The sequence below is a fragment of the Argiope bruennichi genome, chromosome 1, assembly GCF_947563725.1.
Source record: "Argiope bruennichi chromosome 1, qqArgBrue1.1, whole genome shotgun sequence".
NCBI classification, from domain to species: domain Eukaryota; kingdom Metazoa; phylum Arthropoda; class Arachnida; order Araneae; family Araneidae; genus Argiope; species Argiope bruennichi.
This window is the reverse complement of record NC_079151.1, coordinates 77239505-77262541: the sequence shown is the minus strand read 5'-3', so window position 1 is coordinate 77262541 and position 23037 is coordinate 77239505. Positions and strand designations below refer to the sequence as shown.

The following is a 23037-nucleotide window of genomic DNA, read 5'->3' as shown; positions in this document are numbered from 1 at the left end:
ATGGCAATTAGTAATTTTAATGATCGGGCTCATATTCTAGAATATCATAAGGCCACAATTGATCTTCGATGCATTTTCAATCAACCAATCATTAAATGTTTTGCGGCAGTTTTGTTTTGAGAGTTTCAATCAAACTAGCGCATGTGATTTAAGCCAGTAAAAAACATTTTTCAACTTCATCTAATGTATACATGATTTAATTTCATTACATTTTATTCCAATTTAAAACAAATTAAGATTCATAATACTGCCTACATAATTAAGTCGCTAGTTTAATTAATGTTATAGCTTTATTTAGAAATTCCCAATGATCTTGAAAGTTGGATTAATCTTGTTATTCTTATTTTTTAAATATTCTTGTACTTCTGAATTTTGTTCCGCTGATGAAAAAGATACCTCTTGTAATCCGCCACCATCACGTGGTTCACATTATAAACAGAAACGGTAAATTTCCGATTGAAGCTAATGTCTACATTTTATACGTTCTGTAATGTTTTAAAATATTATATGCTTATTTTCATATTCAGCATTCAGTTAGATTCAATATCTGTTTTGAATTTTAAATAATCTTTATTTGTATGTATATGCTCAGATTTTATTTTTGTATATTTTAGATATTTATTATATGATGTTAATCCTGGTGAAGGTTTTAATTTAAGAAGAGATGTTTACATGCGTATTGCTACTGTTGTAAAACAGTTAAATGACGATAAGAAAACTGGTCAGTGGATTTTGGTTCTACCTCCTTGGGGTCCTTTATATCATTGGAAGTCTAAAAACCTTGGTTATCAAGCTCAGATAAAATGGGACAAATTCTTTGATTTGGGTAGTTTGCAAAGTTATGTCCCTGTTATGGAACTAGAAGATTTTCTAGATGGTATGTTTAGATTTTAATTATATTTCTTGTATTTATAAAAAAAATCATTCATCATTGGAATATTTATGTATTTATTTCAATAATACTTCAAATATTGCTTAAAATACCATTTAACTTACAATGATATTATTAAATTTTATCTGTAACATGTATTTTTCAAATGTGACTAATCATTAAAAATTTTTTGGGTAGATTTATTTGTACTTCTTTATTAACTGCATGTCAACAATTAATCGCAAAATAATCCTTATAGCAACCACCAATTAACAGCAATAAAAAAATCAGCAGAGATGTGTTGTCAGTTATAGCAAAAATAAGATTATGTTCACCAATTATATGCAATTAACCTAAAGCTTGCCAATGGTTTGCAGTTAATATGCAAGTATTACTTTGAAAAATGTCTATTCTTTGTAAATAAATCAAAATCGGATTTTTGTTTTTAAAGAGAGGAATTTAGCAGTTTAAGTCTATTTATTTAATTTTGGAAAAAACTTGCAATTTCTAATTATTTCATGGATTTTTCATTTAATTTTAATGTAGCTCATTTATAATATTTAAAATTAATTTGCCTTTCAAAAAAAATTTTTTTTTACTTAATAGTGTTTTATATACTGAAGCAATTATAAAGATATTTAACATATTTATGAGAAACAGAGTATTTTTTTTTCATTTCACTCTAAATTTTAATATTTTGTAAATCAAAATAGAAATTATACATAGTTCCTCAAACTTTATCCATTTACATATACTATTCATCAGTAAATTAAAAGGGGATTCTTAAACTAAACTCAACGGCATGACAGCCCACGTGGGCCAAGGCCTACAGTGCCCATATCTGCTTTCTTGACCAAGGGTCTGTGGTTCAAGGCATATGTCCCAGTTAGATGGTAAGCCTAACTTGAAACCCCCAGTGTTTAATTCCCAAGCATGCTTGGTCCTCAATTTATCGACCCACTGAAGGGATGAAAGATTGAATTGACCTTTCCCGGTTAAGGATGTCAAGCCTGTGTGTTGGGAGCTACACCATCAGGCTTCAAAAGGGAATTCTTAGCTTCTATAAATTGTTTCTGGTATTCATCTAAACAGTTATTAAATATTTGTGAGTAAATTTCAATTAAATATGAAGTTATTTATTGTTTGCATAAGCTTTAATGCACATTTTAATTTTATTTGGAAATTTTAGGATCCTAAAGATTTTCTTTTTTACTGTAAGTGACTAAAATCCTCTCCTCCTCTTCTAAATATACTGCAAATGGTTTTAAATTATTTGAATGTATTGCAAATGGTTTGGAATTATCTGATTATATTATAAATGGTTTAGAACAGTTGTGAAAGAATTTTTCTAACATTACGATTGTAATGAAATTGCATTTTTATAGTATTTAAAATTATTATTTTAGTTTTATATTGCCATTATTTGACTAGAAAACAATTTAATTATATTTATTATGTAGGCTTATGTTATTATAATGAATGGATAAAGGGGAAATATGTTTATTTTGAACAAATCATGTATAATTTGACCAAAAGAATGCTTAATTATTTTTAATCTAAAAACAAAAGGAAATGATTTAAAATATACGAAAATGCTTGCAAGAGGTAAAATCCAAAAGAGATTTGACTATTTGACAGATATTTTATTGGTATAGTATGGCTTTGGCAGTATAATTTCAACCTCAGACAAGAATGTTGAATATTCAGAATGAATATGTTGAAAAGTGTGAAAGGAATTGCTGATTACAAAGAAATACAGTATTTCTGTGTGTAGGTTTAGAATTTTTGGAACTTTAGAAAAGTTAAATTATAAGTGGTCAGCTTTTATACAAATTTGCTAATCTCAAATAATATATATATGCTTTTTTTCATTAGCCAAATACAAGCTATAAATCACTGAATATTGATAAACTTAGTGCTTTTTATTTTTTTAGTTTATAGTTATCAAATGTAAGGAAATAATTTTGAATGAAATTTAAAATTAATTTCTAAACTTTTTTTCTCTTTTATTTAATTTAATTTTTTTTGTTGAAAAAATTAATTATTTTTGTGAAAATGCATTGTTTTATTTTTAAAATTGTTTACTAATTATTGTTTTTTTGGTATATCATCATCCAAATGAAATATGTGCCATTGGTGAAATTTGTTTCCAGAAAAATACAAGATGGAAATTTGCCAGCAGAGAAGCACTAAAATTTACCTAAAGTAAAGACAGAATAATCATAAATAATTGGCTCATAAAAATAATTCTAAAAAGTTGATTTTCATTATTGGCATTTTATTTTTATTTATTTATTTTTCCTTTATAGTAACTTGATTAGAAAAATTTTCCCAAATCTTCTTTATAATAACCTGCTTAGTAGTAACTTCTTGCCTTCTAGGTGAAATATCTGAACATCACAATATTTAAAAAATAAAATTTAAGGAAAGTTTCATCTTTTGCTCTAATTTTAAATTTGGGATAAATTTTTGAAGGTAAAAAATGCAATCTTAGCTTATACATGAATCGATTTATGTTCAAAATATATAGCAACAGTTTTGCAATAAATAATATATATGTTTTTTTTTTTAACTTGGCACACTTCTTTTTTATTCTTCATTGTTAATATACCTTTCATCCTGCATTGTGATGCAGCTAAATCTGACAAATGTTATTCATTTGAATTTTTTAATTTATCAAAATAGATTTGTCAGATATTACTGACTTATCAGAGCCAGGCTATTTCTGTTTTTATTGCATTATCTTCTTATCTGCAATTTGTATGTTAAGTCCATCTGAAATATGTTGCAGGGTTTTCATTTTACAAAAATATTGGATTTTAATAATTAGATGTTTCTGGATCATCTTAAATTATTTATAATGTTTTCTTTATCTTATGGTGTGTTTTTTTTTATTCATGTTTTCTAAATATAAAAAAATTCCTGTATCCATTCAAATTTGAGAAATCTTATATTTTTATTCTTTTTATATTTTTTAATTGAATTTGTATATTGCTCTGTACCAATTATATCTGACATATATCACACAAATGTATCCAGTTTCAACATATTTAGTTAAATGAATACACATCTGCTTGGAAGAATTAAATTATCTAATTGTTTTTATTTAATTGTCAGAAATTAAGATACATGAAGATCAAATCATATTAAAACAACAAATCTGATTTCCCAAACTTCTAATATTAGGAATTTTATAATATTTTTAAAAGAGTGATACAATAGCTTGAACTTTTGATTAGATTTTATAAATTAAAACTAATTTTTTTACAATAAAAAATATTTACTTCTATTGGAAGTTTAGTTTTAAAAATATTAATATATAATATATTAGTGAGCTTCTGGCTTGATTTTGCTATTGTTTTAAATTTCTTTCCAGAAAATGGGTATAAAATTGACTCTTTATATTACCTTCAACATTATGCTGAAGGTTGGAGTGACAGTGGTTGGGAAGAGCGCTTTGATATTAGAGATTGCATTGAACCACCTCCATATGAAAGAACACAAAAAGGTACATATACAGGATGGTTTTGGGGCTATGATATCATATTCGCCAAAGAATTTCACTGTCTATCCATACAAGGTTACAGTAGTACATTAAAGTCATTTCTCATGTCATCCACAGCTAAGTAAGTATCCTGTTATGTCTTCAGTATAATAAATGCATAAAATTACTCTTTGCTTGTTTCATTTCTACAACTGATATCTAATATATCAGTCATAGTACATCATCTCATAATATTAAAATATTGTCAGATTAGTCCTGAATTTTATAAATTTATAAATATCATAAAGCTTGTGATTAGCTAAGTAGTATAGATGTTTTAGGAACATATAAATAAAAAAAAATTATAATTATTTCTTTTTTAAGTAGTTGTACATATAATAGATCAGTAACTTTCATTTCGTATAGAATAAAATTTTGCTCCAAAAATATAACAACTTAAAGTAGTTAAGTTGGTTATTAGTAAATATTAATTAAAATTTTTTAATTTATTTATTTTATTGGCAAATTATAATCCAGGTTTTAAAAATTCATTTGACCATAATTTTGAAATTAAAAATTATTTGGTGATGGATGAGTAAGGATTATTTAAAAATCATGAGAAAAATATGTAATTATATAAACAATATATTTTTCGAAAAGAATTTCACTGAGAATGCCTTGCCAGATATTAAAATATAATTTTATATGAATGATTGGCCTTTTTTCTGAATGTTTACAATTCTGACACTATAACAAAATCTAAACATAATGTAAATGCATATGATTTAAATATTTTTTAAATGTATTTTTATATTTATTATTTTTTTATTGCTTAAATTATTTATAATGTTTTCTTTATGTTATGGTGTTTTTTTTATTCATGTTATCGAAATAAAAAAAATTCCCAGTATCCAGTCAAATTTGAGAAATCTTATATTTTTATTTTTATATTTTTTTAATTGAATTTGTAGATTGCTCTGTACCAATTATATCTGACATATTTCACACAAATGTATACAGTTTCAACATATTTAGTTAAATGAATACACATCTGCTTGGAAGAATTAAATTATCTAATTGTTTTTATTTAATTGCCAAAAATTAAGATATCATGACGATCAAATCTGATTTCCCAATGCTTTTAATTGGATTTTAATAGGTTAATGTTAATTTTTTACAATAAAAAATATTTGCTTCTATTGGAAGTTTAGTTTTAAAAATATTAATACTTAATATATTAGTGAGCTATTGGCATGATCTTGCTATTGTTTTAAATTATATTTTTATTAAACAACTAACTAATGATTACTGAAACTTATTATTATTTAACTAATGATTACTGAAACATTTGATTATCATTACATATCAGAGCTTTTTCATTCTAACTAAAGTAAACTAAATGTTAAAAACAGTATATATTCAAGGCAGTAAAAGTTAAGTTTTGTATATATATCTAATATATAAAAATCTCGTGTTTGTGTTCGTACTCCTCCGAAATGGCTCGACCGATTTTTATGAAATTTTTTTTATGTGTATTTGGTAGATATGAGAATAGGTCGTAAAGTATATTTCATAACGCTAGGTGAGTAAGGTGTCCCTATTCACGTTCAACGTACGCTGATGAGATCAACGCTTGCTTGAAATCATCGCCATTGTTGCGTAATGTTGAAAAAGTCCAGCTAAAAATAAACATACGCGTCCAAATGCAACAAGATCCATCTGCTGACACATTCTCGGACCAATTGTTAGATATCGGCGATGGAAAAGTTGCTGTCTATGAAAATACTGAATGCATAAAATTGCCCACTAATTTATAAGTCGTTGATTCGCAAAATGCTCTCATTGACAGCATATTTCCCGATGTAAGCACACAATACATCAATCATGTGTGGCTGGCAGAAACAGCCATTTTGGCTGCAAAAAAATGTGGACGTCGACGATTTAAACTTCAAGATACAGCAGTCGTTGCCAGGTGACTTGGCATACAAATCGATCGGTACAGTTTCTGATGCTAACGAAGCTGTAAATTATCCAACCGATTTTTTGAACTCACTGGATTTGTCAGGCATGTCACCCCACCTTCTACGACTAAAAGCTGGATCTCCGGTTATTTTACTTCGGAATTTGAACCCACCATGGCTGTGCAATGGCACGCGATTGGTCATTAAAAAAATTGATGAAAAACGTTATCGAAGCCACCATTTTGAATGGCAAATTCCGAGCCGAAAATGTTTTGTTGCCACGAATTCCAATGATTCTCACAGACGTGCCAATTGAATTTGTGGGATGTTTTAGTGGAGAAGGTTGCAAATTGGGATAGTTAAGTTACATCCACACATAAAGAATGAGCGACGACTTTTTTATATAAAAATAAACATCTTTTAATTTTTAACGCTAACACATCGACAGACAACAGATTTTGTGAAAGAACGAAAATTTATCTTTTTTAATTCGCACAGCTTGCGCGCTTGATCGTAGATAACTGCTTCGTACTTCCGGTGCGCAGTTAGGAAAATAGTTTTTCGAATACAGTCATTTTGATGGAAGCAGGATCGCCACAGTACTCCCCCCTCTAGTAGTGCAGCAGGCACTGAAGTTAGAGGTAACGAGTGTTGAAGCGAACTCGTCGGCCAGATCTGGTCACATAAGGTACTGGAGTAGAATTTGTAGGTGACACAGGACTCGATGGAGACAGTTCAGGTACTGGTTTTGGTGAAGTCGGAACTGCAACTGGTGGTGATATTGCTGGTGCAGAGGACTGGTGAGAGTTCTCGAAGAACGCAGGCTTTAAGCGATCAATGTTGATCGTGGACTGTTTGCCGTTCTTTTCAATTGTGAACATTTTATCAGTTCGTTTGAGTACGAGGTATGGTCCATCGTACGGCGCTTGTAAAGGTTTTTTAACAGCATCGTGGCGCACGAACACATGTGAGCAAGTGTCCAGAGCTGGATGAACGAATACTTTCTTGGTGTCATGAGGTGCAGTAGCAACAGGTTTAAGTTGATCCATCAAGGTCCGTAAATTTATTAGGAACTCATGAGGCTCGACGTTAATTGAAGGGGATTCAAAAAATTCTGATGGTAGTTTAAGGGTTGAGCCATAAACTAGTTCGGCCGATGTGCACTGTAGATCTTCTTTTAATGCGGTTCGGAGTCCGAGCAAAACCAAAGGAATTGATTCGGTCCATTTCGTAGATGCATGACATCGGAGGCTTTGTTTAAGAGATCGATGGAATCGCTCGACTATTCCATTGCTTTTTGGGTGGTATGGGGTCGTTCGGATCTTTTGGACACCCAAGAGTTTGCTGAGCAAAGAAAACAAGTTGCTTTGGAATTGTCGTCCTTGATCTGTCGTGATTATTGAAGGCAAACCGAAGCGTGAGATCCAATGAGTTATGAATGCACGCGCAACAGTTTCAGCAGAAATATCAGGAATGGGAATTGCCTCAGGCCATCGTGTGAAACGATCTATGCAGGTAAGTAGGTATCCGCAATTGTTTGAAGGTGGAAGAGGTCCTACGAGATCTAGATGGACATGATCGAATCTGGCTGCAGGTAATTGAAAAGATTTAAGAGGACTATTGGTGTGTCTAGCTATTTTAGATTTTTGGCAATCTAGACATGAACGGGTGAAATTTGAAATGTCCTTTTGCATGGACGGCCAAAAGAATCTCTCTGAAATCAAATGTTTAGTGGCACGGATATCTGGGTGGGAAATATTGTGCAAAGATAAAAAAACTTTCTTTCGGAAAATTTCTGGGACGTAAGGTCTAATTTTGTTTTGCTTGACATCACAGTAAAGTTTAGATGAATTGGGGTCGGTTGAGAGAGGTTTTAAACAAAGTGACAGTTCATTCTTTGCCAAAATAGTCTGAAGTTCTTCATCAGATGCTTGTGCTTCCGCCATGGCAGAAAAGTCTATTTTTGGTAACTGTATTTCATTAATACGAGATAAGGTATCAGCTACAACGTTTTTTGAGCCCGATACGTGCCTGATGTCGGTGCTGAATTGTGCAATGAAATCAAGGTATCTTAGTTGTCTTGGAGAAGAAGAGTCAGATTTTTTGGTGAAAGCAAAAGTAAGAGGTCGATGATCTGTAAATATTATGAAATTTTGACCTTCCAACAAGTGTCGAAAATGTTTGATAGTTGCATATATCGCCAAAAGTTCCCTATCATACGTACTGTATTTACGTTCTGAGGGCGTAAGTTTTCGGGAATAAAATGCTAGAGGTTGTTGACCATTAGACGTAGTTGTATGGAGGACAGATCCGATGGCTGAGTCTGAAGCATCAACCATGATAGATAATTGCTGGTTAGGTGAATGGAAGTTCAAAGTAGCTGCATTTGCAATATCAGATTTGCATTTTTCGAAAGCTTCTGTAGTGAGGTCAGTCCAAGGAACAAGTCGCTTATCATTCTTTTTAGAGTTTTTTAAAAGTTCGTGTAGGCTAGCTTGAGTCTGAGCGGCATAAGGCAAAAATCGACGGTAAAAATTGAGCATGGCCAAGAAACGCTTTAGCTCAGATATATTTTGAGGTTTGGGAAAATCAGAAATGGCTTGAACTTTTTCCGGTAAAGGTTTCACGCCTTCAGATGTAATTAGACAACCTAGAAACTTTACCGATTGCTTCCCAAGGACGCATTTTGAAGGGTTTAGTTTCAATCCGTGCTGAGATAATCGTTCAAATACTGTTTTTAAATGTTGTTTGTGCTGTTCTACATTATTTGATGCAATCAGTATGTCATCAAAATAAGGAATGCAGAAATCTAAATTTGACAAAACTTGATGTATATAACGTTGAAAGGTTTGTCCCGCGTTTCTTAAACCAAAGGGCATATAAACATATTCAAAAAGACCAAATGGGGTTGTGATTGCTGTTTTTGGAATGTCCGCTGGGTTAATAGGAATTTGATGATAAGCTCGGATCAAATCCAGGGTGGAGAAAATGGTTTTATTGAAAAACATTTGAGTGCAATCTTGAATATGAGGAACTGGGTATCTATCAGGAACGGTAATTGAATTTAAACGACGGTAGTCGCCACACGGTCTCCATTCTCCATTAGACTTTTTCACCATGTGTAGAGGACTTGCCCATGGGCTACTAGAAGGACGGATAATACCTTGAGACATTAAAAATTCAAATTCCTGACGTGCAATTTTTAGCAACTCGGGAGATAAGCGACGAGGTCTCGAAAATACTGGTTGACCAGTTGTTTCAATAAAGTGATGTATTTTAGTTGATACTTTGCTTTTTGTTGGTTGAGATGGATTAGTGAGGTCTTGGAATTGCGATAAAATGTCATAGAATTCTGAATCACCAAGCAAAATGGATATACCAGAAGTTAATGAATCTGTGTTTGTATATTTGCCATGAGTGGTTAATTTAGTTATGCCATCAATCAAACAACCACTTTTAACATCAACCAAAAGATTATAGTGTTTTAAAAAATCAACACCTATAATTGGTTGGTTCACATTTGCAATTATGAAAGACCAAGTAAAATTTCGCCGTAAATTTAAGTCTAGCGTAAGGCGTTTTTTACCAAAAGTAGCTATTTTTGTGCCATTAGCAGCTAAGAGGAGTAATTCATTAGAGGAATCGGCTTTAGGAGCATAATTGTTTGGTAAAACAGATACGTCTGCGCCTGTATCCACTAAAAATTTCCATTTACTAACTTTATCGGCCAGCATAATTCTATTAATTTTGCGATCGTGGCCAAGGCCAGTGGACGACCGCCGATTTAGTTTCCCGAATTCTTGAAAGAGCAAGGCAAACTACATTTTTTTGCTTTTGTGCTAAAATTTGTATGATAAAAGCAAATGCCATCAGCAGGTTCTTTATATTTTTTTAAGCGATCACGAGAGCAACTACGACTGTTTTTAAAAGGTCGATTTCTATTTCTGCTTTGAGAGCGTAATTGGCGCATTGTTGTAGTAAGCTCGCCAACTAAAGTCGTCAAATGGGCGACTTGTTTTTCAAGTTGGGCTATTTGATTATTCGAAGATTGAGGAGTAACGGAATTAATGTTTGAATGGCCAGCCAAATCATTTATTTTATCTGCAATTGATGCTAAACCAGCTAAATCTTCATTCAAAGCAGTTAAAATAGTTTGTGTGCTGTTTGGCAGTCTTCCGAGCCAAAGAGATTTTAAGAGTGGCTCGCCAACAGTATCGCCCACCAATGTTTTCATACGAGCTAATAACTGAGATGGTCGTTGGTCGCCAAGTTCTAGGCCTTGTAGCAGCGTACGTATTTTCGAAGCTTCACTTTCAGAATGCAACTCAATTAAACGTTTTTTTAATGTTGGATATTTATCAGTATCAGGAGGTTTCAATATTATATCGCTTACACAATTCAAAATATCAGAATCAACGGCAGAAATAACATGATTAAATTTTGTATCGTCAGCAGTAATTCCCGCCAAGGCGAATTGCGCCTCAAGTTGAACAAACCATAATGCAGGGTTAGCTTTCCAGAAAGGCGGAAGTTTGACGCCAACACGAGAAACTGTTGCGTCGTTGTTGGCGGAATTTGGAGTATCTCCTGGCATGTTTTATTCAAGAAATCAAAGGCACGTTATAAATATAATTTCACAAAACTGCTTTGAAATACGAAAATACAAATAATATACTGATAATCAGAGTAAATAATATGAAAATGCTAATCCAAATTATATGACAGAAGTTCCGATGGAAATTATTTAGGCTGTGAAAATAGAAACAATATTCAACGATACGCTTACCGCCATTAGGAAGAAATGCGCTATGGCGCTATTTAATGCATAAAGAAAACTGGGAAAGTTATCCTTTCACTTTTCGAGTCACCAAATGTGGGATGTTTTAGTGGAGAAGGTTGCAAATTGGGATAGTTAAGTTACATCCACACATAAAGAATGAGCGACGACTTTTTTATATAAAAATAAACATCTTTTAATTTTTAACGCTAACACATCGACAGACAACAGATTTTGTGAAAGAACGGAAATTTATCTTTTTTAATTCGCACAGCTTGCGCGCTTGATCGTAGATAACTGCTTCGTACTTCCGGTGCGCAGTTAGGAAAATAGTTTTTCGAATACAGTCATTTTGATGGAAGCAGGATCGCCACAAATTCAAACGCGTTCAATTTCCTATTAGATTGGCATTCGCAATTACAATCAGTAAGTCGCAAGGCCAGAAGATGTCTGTTTGTAGCTTAGATTTGGGCACACCATGTTTTTCACACGGGCAATTATACGTGGCATGTTCTTGTGTGGGCAAACCAGCGAGCTTATTTGTATTGGCAAAAGACGGACTGACAAAAAATATCGTACACCCAATTGCTCTTCGAAATGAATATTGATTTTCTTTATTTCATTTTTATATTTTAGAATAAAAAAAAATTATTACTTTTTTCACTTTACGTTTAACTTTTAAGAGATCAAACAATGTATATGTTCGTTACGTTAATGAAATGCATTGTATTGAGAAAATGAATGGTTGGTCGGCGATCATCGTCCACATTGCTCCATTCCTCTTTCTGACACAGATCCCATCCCCACACACTTACAATACATTCGTTATTTTTTAATTTACTACCAAAATATTAGCTAGAAATAATTTATATGGCAGAACAACGTTTGCCGAGTCAACTAGTATATATATATATATATATATATATATATATATATATATATATATATATATAATAGATATGGAAAATTCTAATGCTGTTGTGTAATATGACATCATTATGACTATCATTTCATGGATTCAATTTCTCTTGAATTCTTTATCTATAAACTTTATTTTCTGTCACTAAAGATTTAAGATCTCTCTGTGGTCTTCATGAAAATCAAAATATGCTAGTTGAAAATATTATTTTAATTGATGTGTTAAGATAACTTTCAACAGGCATTCATATGTAGCAAGCAATTCGTTTTTAAAATGCTCTTCAGTCTGTCATTTTCTGAGCAATACTGGTTAAGAACACTAAGGATAGAATGACTGTCTTCTAAAATGAAATGTAGTTTACAGCCTGAAAATAAATTAATCCTATCTGGTGTGTTAATATATCATAACTAATGATTACTGAAACATTTGATTATCATTACATATCAGAGCTTTTTCATTCTAATCATTAAAATTACATCGTACTTAAAAAATTTGTTCTAAATGGTATGTGAGTTTTTTTAAAGGAACTCTAGAGAATGAGTAGTTGAATAATGAATAACAGCAGAGCATCTGATGCTCAGTTTTAAGTACAGTTAACTGGAAAAGAATTTGATAGTTTGAAAAGTAACTGAATATAAATCTTCCTCTTTTCAGCCAGATATGTTTAATCATTGCTAGCATCTGATAATTCACCTTTTATTCATTCTTGCTATCTGAAGGAACGGGATTTTCTTGATAATATTTATCTCTATAAACAATATTTCTTACTTGTCATCATCAAATGAACTTAAGTCTTACATAAAAAAAAACTAGCACTTTTATGAATAGTTTAAAAAATTTTCTTTGATCAACACAAATTATTGTTTTCTATTGAAGGGAGAAAAAAATTATTAGTTGTGTATATTTTTGAATTTGTTAAAAAAATCTTTTATAAATTTTGAAAAGTGTTATATATCTTTTTATGTTATTGAGATACTATTTTTTTTTCTTGTTATGTTGATATCATTCTTTCAAAATTAAATCTCCAAAATTTTTTTTTATTAAATTCCTTCATTTTCAGAATTGTTATGGTAGATAGAGCTGAGGTAATTTTACATAATGCTTTTGGAAGCCCTGAATATTGGATGGTAAGTTTAATAAATAAAATATTTGTTATGATTATAAGTGATATTATTTTGAAAACTGTATATTAAGAATTTCTGTGTAATGTTTTTGATTATGAAGAACAACATTCATGGTTTGCTCTTATTTGTCTAATTTTCAATTTCAGAATATAGGAATACATATAAATAAGTTTTCATATGACAGCAAATATCTTAGGTACATGACTAGTAGATTTTTTTTCAACCATGTATGTGATATCATTTATTTATTATTTTGCATTATTTTGGGAAATGAAGCATTTCAGCTGGACTGAAAAAGCTTAATACTATATGTGATAATATAGATTCTTGGACAGAGAAATGGGGATATTATGGGTATAAAAGATATAGATAGTATTAGGCAAATAAAATATCTATAAAAACACACAAAATGCTTCTTTGTATATTATATTAATGGATGGATTTTGGCAGTTTGAGATAGTAGTCATTCCCCCATACATGCTGCCTGGACCATTTTTTAAAAGATTGGTTGCACTGTTCTGCAAAAACAAAAAAGATTCTTCATGAATACTTTTCTAGCAGCTCTAAGAAATAGTATATTGCAAGGTTACCATACATACATTGCCAAATTCATAAAAATGGCACACTTCTGAGATATATATTCTTTAGACAATATTTTTTCTTCCCATACTTTGTAATATTAATGCCATGAGAGGTGAAAGGAAAATGTAAACCTTAACCTCTAAATCTTGAGAAAGGAGAAGAGTGATGTTTTGCTTCGTTGTCAAAAATCTGTAAGTAAGAAATCTTTGAGTTTTTTTGTATCCCTCTTCTAAACGGTTAAAGGGATGTACTCCCTTCTTTCCCAAGTTTCAAGGTGTGAATTTAAACATTCCTCTTATCGATTTTAATATTCTTTTTCTAGGTTCGGCGTAGCATGCAGTTTTCTAAGAAGTTAATTGAAATTGGTGATACATTTAGAAAAATGTATCTGAATTCTACTGATGAAAATGATAAAACAAATATACCTCAAAGCATTTCTTCACCAATAGAACGAAAAGCTATTGGTGGACCTTATGTTTCTGTGCATCTTCGAAGACGAGACTTTGTGCAAGCTAGGCCAAATGATGTGCCAAGTATTTCTTTTGCTTCTAAGCAAATTTTGAAGCACATGAAAAGACTCAATCTTAAATTGCTGTATGTTGCTACAGATGCTGCAGAATCAGGTAAATGTTTTTGATGGGTTAGTTGTAATGTATGTATTTTGTAAATACTGATTATTAATAAGAAAAACGATAAAAAGAGACTATGTAAAATAAATATCTAAAATAAAATTCATCTTTATAACAAATACCTGTGAAAGTGCATGTTTTATTCTCAGATGCATTTTTGCTTTACTTTGCTGAATTATTGGGTAAACTTTCAAAATTTAATTATGTTTATAGAAATATGTGTATTTAATGCTGAACTTTTCAAAACACTTTTGTATTTAGAATTTGAAGAACTTCACCTGTATATACCTGGTGCTATACGTTTCAATCCAACTGATCAAGTTAAGAAAGATATATTAGATGGTGGTGTAGCAATTGTGGATCAATGGATATGTGCTCATTCCAGGTATATACTTAAAGTTTGATATTGGAAAATTATTATTTTATGCATTCACATTTCCATCAAATGATTCCACTGCTTAAATGATTTATAAAAGCATGCAGTTAAAATTGTTATCCTGTTTGTGAACCATTAATAAATGAGTTCAAAAAATTTTTAGTATTTTTTTTATATCAAAAAATAAAATAGTGCAAAAATTTCTTTCATTTGGCTCTTCTTTCCTCTTTCAAATTTGTTCTCCTAATTCTCTAGTAACTAAAACTAGAGTATATATTGAAAAAATAATATACTGTTTGTTAATTTATATTATTTACATATACTTGTGAAGGTGGCAATATATCATATGCTATATGTTATTGTAAAAAGTAGGCAATGTATAATCGCAAAAATTAAAATTTCTTATTAATGAGGATTAAAACAATAAATGCGGATTTTTTTTTCATTGTACCATTCATTTTTTTTTTTTTTTTTTTGCTTTTTTATTGAATATTGGTTTTATAAAACAAATATATGTTATTGCTTAACCAGTAATTGCTATAATTTTATTTCTTATAATTGATTATTGCTGATGAATTAAAAATTAATGATTGAAAGCATACCTGTATGTAATTTATACGTGTTTAATAATTCCATTCCTGTAAACATTTCTTTTTTTAAAAAAAGCATTAAAAATTATTATTTAAGCAGTTTTTACTTACAAATATTAAAAATCATGGAAAGTGAAGGAGCTTACAAAAAAATTTTCAGCCCTAATACTATTTGTACAATCCTGTTTTAAAATCATGATAAAGAAAGAGAAAAGAAGGAAAAAAAAAAAAAAAAGATATTGCTTTAAAGAGCCTAACTTTTTAAAAAATATCAAATATAATTGATTTAATACCTGGTATTATATTATCCATCAGAATAAAATATTGGAAGTTTAAATGAATATAATTTCTTATAGACTGTCACTAAATGCATTCACATTTAAAAGCATTAAGGCACTTCTATAAGTAGATACAATCAAGAATTAATCATGTGTCTTTCTTAGATTTGTAGTATACAAAGAGAAAACACTGTGATTGCTAAAATTTAATTCAAGATTTTTTTTTTTTTTTTTTTTTAAATTTTGAAATGTTTTCATGTTTACGGATTCTCAAATTTTCCAATTCCACTACAAAAAATGTTTGGAAATTCTGTGTGTCAGTTTATTTATATATGAACATGATAATTCTAAAATCTGACTAACTAGAGGGATAAAATTCAATATGAGTTCTTAATAACAAAATTGAATCTGTGTCAAATTTTAAAAGAAATCCATTAAAAAAAGTTCTTTCTTACCATCTATCTGGATGCATTTTCATATAACATTATAGAATATCCAAGATTTTTAAATTCAATTTAGAGCTATTAGAAAAGACAGTTTGGAGCAATCTTTATTGATACCAATAAATAATATCTTTATTCCTACATTTGTATTTATTTCAACTTACAACTTTCAATGAATTCTTTTGAATGTTCATTTGCAATTATTTAAATCTTTTTAAAAGAGAATAAGGGATGCTGCATAAATATAGAATCTCTTTTTAATTCTTATAGAATTAGTTCTTAATTAAAATTTCTCTATTAAAAATAACTTTTAATGAGTAAAAAGAATTTGTTAATAATTGTAATTAAGTTATTATCAGATTATTCAAAATTAATTGTATAAAAAGGGTTAATTTAAGTTATGTGGAAACCATCAGAACTTCAGGTTACAGCATGTTTTGGATGATTTAGTCTAAGCCATCTAAGACATTACTCCAGCCTTTTATGATGGTATAAGCTATAGTTTTATTAGTTGAAGAATTTTTTCACATGTTTTATAATATTAATGCAAGATATTTGTGCTTTAAATGAGTGAAATTATGTATATCATAATATTTTATAAATTACTAATTTCATTGAAATTGAAAATATTACTTATTCAAAAGTAATCTTTTTCAGGTTCTTCATAGGGACTTATGAATCCACATTTTCATTTCGTATTCAAGAAGAACGAGAAATTTTAGGATTTCCTACAAAGACAACGTTTAATAGGTTGTGTGGCGATAATCAGACAACTTGCACACAGCCTTCAAAGTGGACCATTGCTTTTTAGTAACTGATTTTTGGAACAATAAAACTATGGAAGATGAGAGCTTTTTATGCATTACATTATCTTAAATGTGTTCTAATGGCAGTAAAAACTTATATTGGTAAATATTTTTAAGTAAAGTGCTATGCATTTTTAATTTTGAAAAATGAAGCTCATCAAATCAGATTTCATTTTTTGCTATACTTATCTTTATATAATTTTTATGTATAGATAAATATCATATAACAATTTGTTTATCAATCCTCATACCCAAAACAATTTAAAGTTTTTCTTATTTCTGGATTTTAGGGAATTTAAATTGTAAATCCAGTCGAAGGGAAATAGGTTATTTAGTGAATAAAAAAATATTTTGTGGTTCTTGAAAAAATTTTATATCTTGGCTTCAGTGTTGAATTTTAAAGATGCTTTGAGATTGATTTTTTTAAATTATAAATATGGTAAAATCTTTTGTAATAAGGCAATATTAAAGTAACTGTATATTTAAAAATACAAATTTGAATTTGAAATTTTGTCCTATGAGATAAAGAAAATATATTTTAAAAATTAGCAAAGAGAAAATCCAAAAATAAGGAGGATTCAAAAGTGGTAAGTGGATGTAGATCTGAGACTTCCAACATTTTCTGGACCATCATTCTCTTCATAAGAAAAAAAAATTCTAACCCTCTTCTCTTTCATAACAGTTTATCATACCAAATATTAAAATATTGATGCTGGGAAATAGTACCAACTCCACCTATGGTGTAGACTGTTCCATTTCCACTACTTATTCTTTCTTTAACGAAACTTAGTAATCAAAAACCAGAAAGGAAAGAAAATGAAGACACAATGAAGGAGAAATTCAAATTGAAGGAAGTAGAAAAAGGATTATAGATCTTCATAAAATTTCATGAGCAATATTTCTCTATATCAGTACATTATATTATGAGGATTCATTTTGTAACACTATATTTTCAAAATTCCGGTGGCTGTTGTATAAATCAGACAAACATTTGAAATTACATGTCATCTCATTAAGAAATTCATAATTTTTATGTGATGTTATGTGTAATAATTTTAAAATGTTTCTAAATTTTGTATTTCTAAAATATATAATTTATATTCGTTCATTTTTATTTTTAAATAATTTATATGATTATCAATATTATATATTTAATTTTGATCGGCAGATTGAAAAACACGACCTTTCTTATGCTACCTTTTCTAACGATGATATCATTTAACACAAGCAGGTAACTTTTAGAAATATATATTTAAGACTAATTTCTTTCAGATATAAGCCCTCATTCTGCCAGAGAAAACCTACTATATACAGAGTGTTCCTCAATCAATATGACAAACTTGCAGGAGGTATATGGGACACAAAAATGAATAAAAATCACATAGAATTAATGGGCCCGAAATTCCGTCTGTGCAAATTGCAAAGAAAAAGAACAAAAATAACAATACGTTAGCATAACAGAAATAATTTTAGTGGCAAATTTTACATTTGCAAACAGCTACTTGCTACATAAGGTGCTGGAAATTCCAACCAGAAGCAGTCACATTGTCTTCACAACTTCATCACATGAAATTCTAACGTTTTGGAGGGTTTCTGGCATATCTCGCATCTCACCTACATCTATAGACATACGTACGACGAGGTCTTCAACTTAATCGTGCAACAAAGTTTTCATTTGACTCCAGCAGACATGATAGATCTGCAGGTTTAGCAGGCCAATGAACTGGACCGCCAGGAATTATCCATTGCTCTACGTAAGTAACGTTTAGGTGTTAGTGGTGTAATGTGGGGAAGCTTCCTCATGCTGGAACCACATTTGAGCGGCATAATGGCAGAGAAACATGTGGTTCTGTAATAAATTCGGACAAAACCTTCCTCAGGAATATGAAATTTACTGTACCGTCTATACTAGGAGGCAAAAGATATTGTTCTGTGAGGTGTTTTCCAAGAAAACCTGCCTAAACATTGATAGAGAAATGACATTCTGTTGTACGTGTATGCATGTGCCATGGAGGAGAGATTCAACAAAATTCATAAATGGATGTTATGCTTACCTCTAGGGAAACTTTCGTCATCTTTGAAAAATAAACATCCAGAAAATGTGCTGTCCACCTTGTTTTGTTGAAAATATCACATAGTAAATATCCCTCAGAATTATCATTCAGGCTCCAATGATTGGGCATGCTACATTTAATATTCTCCATACAGTGAAGTGGGAAAGGCCCACTCATTAGCCTTACGCTCTAGTACTTGTATTTGAATAGCTTTTTTTTAAGGCGTAAGACGTTCTCCCAATTTTTTTTCCGTCCTTGTCTTTCATTTTCGATCATGATAGCTCCCATTAAACAGCAAGTTTCACGTAGCCCACTGTCCATATGTGCAGGCAAAATTCGACCACAGATGATTATTCAGAATGTTAAAAATTTCTCAGGAAATTTAACCTCCACTCTACAGGATACTGGGCAGGAAATCCTTAACACTGTCTTTCCAAAAGATCTTGCGTCGGTCGAAACTCCCATACAAAAATCAATTAGGGTCACTAATAGACAGTACAAATCTCTTACCTCCGACCCTGCATTTACGCGCCAAGAGATCCGACAAGTTTTGCATGCATTCAAGCCAAAAACGGCCCCTGGTCTGGATCAGTTATCCTTGGAAATGATTGAGGTCTTATTTCTGCATAACCCAGGCATCATCGAATCGCTGTTTAACACTTGCCTTAGATTGGGGCACTTTCCTACCTCTTGGAAGGCAACTAGGGTTATCCTTCTTGCAAAACCAGGCAAAAACCGAAATCTAGCCAACTCATACAGACCAATTTGCCTGCTTTCCATCTTTGGTAAAATCTTTGACAAACTGATAACGCAGAGAGTCACTTACCTCCTGCATCAAAAAAATGTGTTGCACCTCAATCAGCACGGATTTAGAATCGGCCGCTCATGTGAGACAGCCCTCTTTCAATTATGACAAACCATCCAAGGTGCCCTCCGACACAAAGGTATGGTCTGCATTTTGTCAGTGGATGTTAGTGGCGCTTTTGACAACGTTTGGAGAGAAAGTATTTTGCACCAACTGACCCTTGCAGGTTGTCCGCTAAATCTTTACCATCTCATCAGAGACTACTTTCGCCAGCGTCACGGTACATTAGAAATGCAGGGAAATTCCTGGTCCTTTCAAATTGAAAGCTGCGTTCCACAGAGTTCTTGTTGTGGGCCGGTTTTTTTTGGAACGTCGTAGTTGACACCGCCTTAAATCTTCCACTTCCTACAGGCTGTTTTATTCAAGCTTACGCCGATGACCTTGTGGTGCTCATTGGAGGAGTCAATATAACTGATATTGATACTAAAGGGGCAGATATTTTGCGCATTCTAACCCAATGGGATAAGACACATAAGCTTACTTTTGGAATAGACAAAATGGTTTTATGCCAATAACTTTTGGTAACAGATTGAGCTTGGCTGACCCTCCGCACATCTCATTTCAAAATTCAATAATTAAAGTTACCTCATCCTTCCGATACCTCGGAGTTATTTGGGATTGTAACTTTTACCGAGCACTTTCGGCTGGTCCGATGTAAAAGTGACCTCCTGATGTACAATTTAAACTCGGTCGCAAATAAATTCTTTTCAAGACTCTACCATCTTCTGAGACGGATTTATTCCGCAGTCTTTGAACCCTATGTCCTTTTCGGCTATGGGGCTTGGGGTCTCCGGCTAAAATTCAAACAACTTGAAAGAACCTTTGAAATTATTCAAAGGAGATCCCTAGTTAAAATCTTAAAAGCATTTCATACAACCAGCACACATGCACTTCAAGTTCTTGCGGGCATCTTGCCTCTACACTTAAGAGATACGGAACTTTATGCAAACTTTCTCCTCAAAGTTCAAAAACTTCTAGTTAAATACAATGACATTATCTTTGACCCACACTTATACGAACCAACTCAAACTCCTTATGACCAACTCCCTTGTGAGTGGGTTACATTTCCTTTCCGACAATTACCACCTACAGGCGATGGAGTCGAAATTTTTACTGACGGTTCCAAAATTGATAACCGTGTGGGTTCAGCAGTTGCCTGTTATTATTACGGTAAATTAATCCATGTCGATTCCCATCGACTAGAGGATCATGCAATAGTATTCCAAGCTGAGGCCTGTGCTTTCTACATGAACCTGGAATATATAGATAATATGTACTCCTGGATCAAGGCTTCAATCTATTCTGACTCACTATCGCTACTCTCAGCTCTTGCTTCACCAAACCGCAAAACTTGGATACTGAAGCAACTAGCGGATAAAATTCAACGGTTAATACCCACCGCCGACTCTCATTCTTTTGGGTGAAAGCTGATATCGGCGTGGAAGGTAATGAAGCAGACAAACATGCCAAACTTGGAACAAACAAAAACAGACAATTGATTCACGTGTCCCCAGATCTCACGACACTTTGAAAGCCAATATCCGGAGAAACATCATCGCTGAATGGCAACGTGAATGGGCATCTACCACTAAAGGTCCTCAGACCTATCATTACATCCCTACCTTCTCCACCAGGAGGAAATCATACCATCCGTTCATTATCCAATTCCTCTCTGGCCATGGAAGATTTCCATCTTACTTTCAAAATTCGGCATCACTGACAATCCATACTGTGATTGTAGTGAACTCGGCCCCGCAGACCATTATGTTTTTGATTGCATCTATACGCAGTCCTTCCGACTTAACTTTAAACATTATCCATCAAAAAATCAATTCATACTTGATCCAAAAATTATCCATCATATTATCTCATGGGTAAATGACTTTATTCCGCGGCTCTAATTAGCCGCCGATGTTTGTTCTGCCAAACGGGTGGGTTGGGCGTTTCCCTTGATTAAGACCCATGTGGGTAGCTATTAGGATAAAATTTTCGGGTTCCACCATTTCACCAACGATGTGCTTCGTGCACGGTATTGGGGTGGAAACACCGTACTTTAATGTCCATATGTGCGAAGATCATGTGATGAGAAGCATCGTGTATGCAGGAAAAGTTCCTGGTACAAGTACAGAGTGCTACGACCATTACAATCCAAAGCTGTCAAAGCACTAAGTACATGTCGAGCAGTTCAATGTATAAATAATTGTCCACGCTACGGCTTTGGGAATCGGTTCGTAAATACTGACTTCCAGTTTAATCGCTGCTCGCACAATCGGCTGTTCAACACCCTTTATTGCAGGAAGTAAGCATTTCAGATCTTGGAATGTTAAGCGATTAGGATTCATATTGTCCCTTTATATCTTCCAGAAGTTTGTCGCAATGACAATGGAGCACCCTATATATATATATATATATATATATATATATATATATATATATATATATATATATATATATATATATATATATATATATATATATATATATATATATATATATATATATATATAATATAATATAAGACTGTCGTGAAATTTGTTTTATCATTAACTAAGCTGGTAAATGTGGTCAATATTTTAATCACTTCCTTATTTGCGATACTAGTTATTTACCAACCATATTATTATCAATGTTATTAACAATAACATTGATAAACTGTTAAATGTTTAATTATACTTAATATCACAGATATTTTATGCGCTTTTTATTCTTTTTTATATATAAATATGTTGATATTTTGCGTTTATTTTTTTCTTTTTAATATATAAATATGTTTATAAAATATGTTAATATTTTTGTTGATGTAATTTTTTAAAAATAAAGGGAAACTTGTTTGAACGATTAATTATGTGATAATTTGTGTTTGTAATTTTTTGTCTTATGCTAGGTTCTTGACAAAAATTTATATTTGAGTATTATTGTTATTTCAAAAGAATAAATTTTGACGAAAAACTATTTTTATCGAATGATAATTTCATATGAGGTCTGAAATCTAGATAGAATGGAAAAAGGTGCATTTAATTTCTTCATTTATTTTTATTATTATTTTAGCGTACTTGCAAAACTGATGGAGAATCTGCTCTAAAGTTTCATTCTACTTGGAAATATCACAAAACGGAAAATAAACGAATTGGGACTTGCAACAGCTTAACTTTTATTGGATATGTTTTGATTCAAAAATATGATCGAGGAACACTTATATTCCTTTTGAAATCAGCATTCAGATTTGATACTACAAAGTACATAGTATCATAAAAAGTGCTTAAATTTTAAAGCATTTT

At 31.4% G+C, this 23037-nt stretch overlaps 1 protein-coding gene across 1 annotated transcript; it reads left to right on the top strand.

Annotated features, from left to right (window-relative positions):
• The first annotated feature begins 110 nt into the window (after positions 1-110).
• On the top strand, positions 111-22145 carry LOC129967297 (GDP-fucose protein O-fucosyltransferase 2-like). The gene is made up of 7 exons (XM_056081877.1): positions 111-444; positions 615-877; positions 4248-4497; positions 13073-13139; positions 14041-14341; positions 14609-14732; positions 16692-22145. Exons 1-7 carry the CDS (start codon positions 308-310, stop codon positions 16843-16845), a joined length of 1296 nt encoding a protein of 431 aa, XP_055937852.1. The 5' UTR covers positions 111-307; the 3' UTR covers positions 16846-22145.
• The last annotated feature ends 892 nt before the right edge of the window (positions 22146-23037 follow it).